This window comes from Sylvia atricapilla, chromosome 5, assembly GCF_009819655.1.
Source record: "Sylvia atricapilla isolate bSylAtr1 chromosome 5, bSylAtr1.pri, whole genome shotgun sequence".
NCBI lineage: Eukaryota > Metazoa > Chordata > Aves > Passeriformes > Sylviidae > Sylvia > Sylvia atricapilla.
In genome coordinates, this window is record NC_089144.1 from 42,422,711 (window position 1) to 42,428,434 (window position 5,724).

Here is a 5,724-nt window from a genome sequence, read left to right on the forward strand (position 1 = left end):
CAGCAGGAAGTTTTGCAATTGCTATAACCCCCCCCCCCCCTTTTGCCTGCTGCAGAGATAGAACTGCTTGAAGGGTCCAAAGAGGAAATGAGGTGACTAAGGGTATAGAGAGACTTTTCCTCTTTGCCTTCATTAAGTTGCAAGGTGGCTGAATGGCAGAAGAAAAATCATTTACAGGCTGCAGACTGTTGATGAATCTCTGTGAAATGAGTTCCTGCCAGACAGCTAAGGAGTGCATGAACCCATCTCCTGGAATCTGTAATAGAGTGACCAAAATTCATAAACAAAGCCAGAAAACAGCAGCTCCTTACTCTTAATAATAAAAAATGAGAAAGAACCATTATGGCCCAGAGTAAGGCACATCCCTAGTATAGCAAAGATCTCCTGGAATATTTTGTAATTAACTTAAAGGCCTTCAAAAGCATTCCCTTCACCAAAGCAAGATGACAATCTAGCATATTCACTGTTTATTCGTTTAGCCACTAGTGGACCAAAAGGGGAAATCGTAGTTTTATTGTCTTAGGTGATGTACAAAAGCTACTGAGAGCAATTATTGCTTTTAAACATAACCGTATGGGTATGTGCAATTAACCACAACCACACAGAGGGAAGGGGGGAATAAACCAGCCAGCTTCTCCATAGCCAAAAATAGTTATTTATTAATAATTTAAGGTTTTACATTCTTATAATAAATTCCATCTTAAAACTTTTACACTGTGGATTAGACTCTCCCTTATTGGCAACCATGTGCAGGTTCACTGTGCGTACACACAGGTACAAATGCTCGCACATACTTCCAGTTTTATACAAAAAAAAGACGCAAAATATTGCATTTGAGGTGAAGCTCCCTGAAGAATTTGTACAGAGGTAATGCACTGTTTAGCACATCTGAAAGTTTTAAAAAGTGATCAAAAACCCTTCGCATTCGAAGACAAACCTCCTCCCAGATGATCTATTTACAAAAGGTAAGGCAAAAAATTAATTTAATTTAAAAATATATATATATGTGTATATATATATATATCATATGGAACCTACATCAAAAGCATGAGGAAAAAATCACCACAAGGAAAAGAAAGATATATGAAAGAAGAGACTCTACTTGCTCACAAAATATTATCTGCAAATTTCTCACCATTGCCATTTCTCCCTCATGGAAAAAGCTTGCTTCAATAAAATTCAGCATGCTGCAAATATATTCTTTGCAATTAAAACAAACAAACAAAGCAGAATTTATGAAAATAACAAAAACACAGATGTCCCTTGGATTGATTTCTTGAATACATGTGAATTAAGAAAAAAAATGCAAATAAATTTAAGGTCAAATATTTACATTGATCAAGTAGAATACTACCAAGCTCCTAGCAAACAAGTACTCCAAATACACTAAGCTGAAATCTCTTTCTTTGGCTCCTCTAAATTAAAACAAACAAAAATAATAGTCTTCACTGAAGACAAAGATGCATATCACAGATCTGAGAGCAGAGGGCAGAAGGACAGTTCCATCCTCTAGAGAACACATGCCCAGCCTGTCCAGTCTCACCCTACCACACGGGAAGTCCTCAGATCTCAGTACTGCCCAAGCAGGGATGGACGTACTGCCCACCTGCTGCCTGATCACCACGGTCCTGCCCAGCTCCGTCCCCTCCCTTCGCAATAGCCGATTCCACACTGTGTAACCTTTCATTGCCCGTGCTGGCTGCTGCTTTTGAATAGCAGAGGCCGGAAAAAGAGAAAGCTGCATTTCTTTATCACTGCCAAAGGGAAACCATTGAGGAGTGATCCCATGAAATGGACAGGAGAAGGGAGGAGGTGGGAGCTCACGTGGACTGCAAGGAATCCACCTGGAAGACGTTCTGGTTGGAAGGGGTGGTGAAGTACAGCTGCTGGTTCGGCACTCGATTGTCACAGGGGCTGCTCAGTCCCAGAGTCCGCTCAAAGTCCAGCAGCTGACCCATGAAGTTGAAGTTGGGTGAAATGTTCGACTTCTTCATCTTGACAATATCATAGGCATCATTCATGGACAAGTTCAGCTTCTGCATGAGGTAGGCCACCGTCACTGTGACCGAGCGGCTGATCCCTGCTAAGCAGTGCACCAGGACGCCGCAGTTCTTCCCCCGTGCTTCATCTGTACAAAGAGGCAGAGAAGGACACATAAGACAGAGGGTTGGTAACTGATCTCTCAACAGGAATGAGATTAGTATCAAGTAGGAAAAAAGTTCAATTCTGATCCCAGTAGCCAGCAGTGTAACTCAGGAGTTAACTTCAGCGGCTTAAAACCAGGACAAGAGAAGAATCCACTCCCCCTACTACCCAAGTCCCAGAGCTGAGAAAACTAAGAAATGAGACAAAGGACACGCCGCATGACACTGTTTTAGAAGTCAGTTTAAAAAGACAGGCTTTTGCCTGGAGATTTGCCTTTAAATTCTTACAGTCCCCTTGCCCCAGCATGGAAATCCTGCAATATGTCTTTGAAAGGCTTTATACAGACCAGCAGACTGCAAAGGTCTATTAAATTATTCTCCAACTGTTGTGCAGCTAACAATGGAGGTATTCAGGCATTCTAAAAGAATGAGGGAAGTCACAGGGGACAGCCCATTAGGAGGAACAGGATGTCAACATTGGTTGAAAATGGGTTCCTTTGTAATAGGAAATGCATTACAATGCCTGGAGATTAGTTTCTTTGTGGCTTCTAGCCCACATTTCTTCCTCCTAGGCTCAGATTACTTACATTCTCCACTATTACCTGTATCATTCAACCGGATTACAGCACAGCTTTCCAACAGATAATGTAATGCCCACCCCACCGCACCGCACCCCCGATGGGGAAATTTGAATCCTCCCCAAAACGAAGGAAAGTGGAGAACTCCTTAGGCCCAAGGGTACAGATTTCCAGAGTTGACGGGTAAGATCTGAGGGCTGGTTGACCGAGGCACCGAGCCCGTGAGGTATATCATTATTACCACGAGATTTAATTTAAACTCTAGCTATATATTTGCCAGGGACACCGCTCATTCATATCTTGTATTTAAAAGCTAAAGTTAGATCCCCAGATCTCTTCTTTTTATTATACTGCTCTTCAGTAACCCCAAGGGAAAAAAAAAAAAAAAAAAAAGGCAAATAAGATATGGACCCCAAGCTCATTTGCCCCCACCCGCCAGGAAGTGATTTAGGAAGATCCCCCAAAACGTGCAGGGGTCAGTCCCCAGCTCCAATAAAAATGACTCAAGGAGGAATTCCACAGCCAGACCAGGTATGTCTGTGCAACCCTGCAAAGGTCGCTTACAATTCACCCGGGACTTCTCAATAACCACCCCCCACCAAACAGTCCCCAACAGCTCCTCAACTTAAGCCGGCGTTAAAATCAGAAAAAGGGGCATGCCCCAGAGACGGTCATAAATGCTGCCACTGCTTCTCTCCCGAAATTCACGGATTCTGCAAAAGATGCCGAATTCTGCCTCTTGACATGTAGCTGTTAGCAAGTAACCGGGTCTTACCTATAAAGGAGATGGCCTCAGGAAAGAACTGAGACAAATTTTGGCTCCAGTGGTCAGAGATCGGGATCTGTTTGTACTTGAATTCACCGGCGTTTTCAAAGAGATTAGGCAGGTTAGGAGTAACATTCAAGATGTATTTAATGCCGAACTCTTCTAAAACGTCCAAATTCGTGGAGTCCTTGGCACAGCCTAAGTAGAGGTAGGGTAAAATCTCCACCGGAAAGGAAGGCTGGTTGTTGGAGAGAGGGCTGCCATCGGAGTCGGTGGCACTGTTGGGGTCTCTGTCAATGTCAGATTCAATGTCGGATGATGAATCGGAGCTGATTCGGAGGCCTCCCAAGCCCAGGACTGGCAAAGGAGGAGAGCTGCTGCTACACGAACTGTCTAGGTTAGTTTCACAGTGCAAGGCGAACTCGGCCTGGAACTTGCTAAAACCGCCTAGAGAGAAAAGGAAAGAGGAGAAAATGCAACCTGATATAAAATGGCATGTCGACTTACTTTCCTGGTACAGCTCTGTCTGCACAGGAGCGTCTGTTTTGCACCCTCTCGAGCTCCGGGAAAAAGAAGAAAAAAAAAAAAAAAAAGTCTCACTCTCAACGCAGACAGACTAACTTAAAGGAAGGGTTAAGAAAATCGTCCGCTGCGGTGGAGGGCTCAGCATATTCAAGATTAAAGCTCTATACCACCTTGCCCTGCGGGGACCGCTGGAGAGGTGTCTTGGCGGCAATTCCTTCTGCCAGGCTCATGCCGGAATCCCCGTTAGCCCTGTCCCCCCCACGCCGCCACAGTGATTTCAGACTTCAAGGTTTCTTGAAACAATAACGGGGGGGTTGGGGGGGGGGCGAGAGGTGTGGAATAGGGGGAAAATCCCCCTGCCCAGGTCTGCGCTCTCCTGGCGCATCAGTCCACTGCCCGGGGAACGCTGCAGACTGCATCCTCCCCCTCCCTCTTACCCGGGTAGAGATCCACGGGGCTCGGCTCCCCGTTCCCCACAGCCCCGGGCCCCAGGCAGAGATCTCTCCACCAACCTTGGGCAGCCCTCCTCACCTTCCAGATAAAACGCCTTGCAGCCTTCATCTTTGAGGCGCTTGAGGAGCAGCCCCAGCACGGACTCGCCGCCCGTATTCTCGTTCCAGTCGCGGCTGTGCTCGTCGTACAGCACTACAGTGTCGGTGCCACACCGGCGGGCGAAGCGCTCCCGATCCTCCTCGCTGCTGGCGACGAGGGAACGCAGGGGCAGGTTGCCCTTCTGCAGCCGCCGCAGCATGATGCCGGGGATGGCCACATTGATGGCCGACTCGATGTGGGACGACTCGTACAACTCCTGCGGCCGACAGTCCATCAGCAGTAGCCGGTCGTTGCCCATCTCCAGCTGCTCGTTCAGCCACGCCACGGATTTACTAATCGCCATTTCCGACGCGAAAGGGACGGGTCTGAACGTATCTAGCATGAGGAAGGACGGGGGGAGCGGAGCGTGCTCTGGAAGCGCCCCTCTCTCTCACAGAGGCATGCGGCTGGCTCGGCGGGCGGGCTGCACCCCTCTAACTCCGCACAACTTATCGCCCTCCGCCCCAGGAAAATGAATCACGCAGCTCCCCCCGCGCCGCTTCCCCCGCGCCGGGCGGCGGTGGAGGCACGGGGAGGGAGAAGCAGCCCTGGCCCCGGCGTGTGTGTGAGTGTGAGAGCGTGTGTGTGTGCCTGCGTGCGCGCAGCCAGCCTGCCCTGTCTCCTCTTTTTTCTGTCAATGAATCCCTGAATGAACCTGCCTAATCGCCGCTGCAGCCCGAGCCCTTGGGCTTTTCCTCCGCCACGAGTGAATGAAATCCAATTAACGTGCCGCCGAGTGGGGCTCCCCGGCTCAGCATGGAAGCGCTGCGGCGGTGGCGGTGCCCCTTCCCTTGCGTTCCCCTCCTTTGCTGCGCTGCCACCGCGGCCGCCCGCAGCGCCCCTCGGCCGCGGCCCCGCGCAGCCCGACTCTCCTCAATGGGCACAACCGCGCTCCGCTCAATGGATACATTCTCCGCATCAGCCAATGGGGGCGCGCGGAAGGGGCTGTTGCCGCGGCGACGGGCCGGCTGGAACAGGTTGTGTTGATGAATCGTTAATGAGTTTGTCATTCACAAAAACGGAAAGGAATTTCCGCTCCGGATAAGCCGAGTGCAAACAAGCGGCAGCCGCGGCGCGGCGGGCGGGGGCGGCGGGGGCAGGTGAGGGGGCGCGGCCCGGC

At 49.4% G+C, this 5,724-nt stretch overlaps 1 protein-coding gene across 1 annotated transcript; it reads right to left on the reverse strand.

The window, feature by feature from the left end:
• Nucleotides 1–599: 599 nt before the first annotated feature.
• DUSP6 (dual specificity phosphatase 6) lies at nucleotides 600–5,464 on the reverse strand. Its single transcript, XM_066319256.1, has 3 exons — nucleotides 4,545–5,464; nucleotides 3,498–3,935; nucleotides 600–2,128 (listed from the first exon to the last, which is right to left on the reverse strand). Exons 1-3 carry the CDS (start codon nucleotides 4,945–4,947, stop codon nucleotides 1,821–1,823), a joined length of 1,149 nt encoding a protein of 382 aa, XP_066175353.1. The 5' UTR covers nucleotides 4,948–5,464; the 3' UTR covers nucleotides 600–1,820.
• Nucleotides 5,465–5,724: the final 260 nt, after the last annotated feature.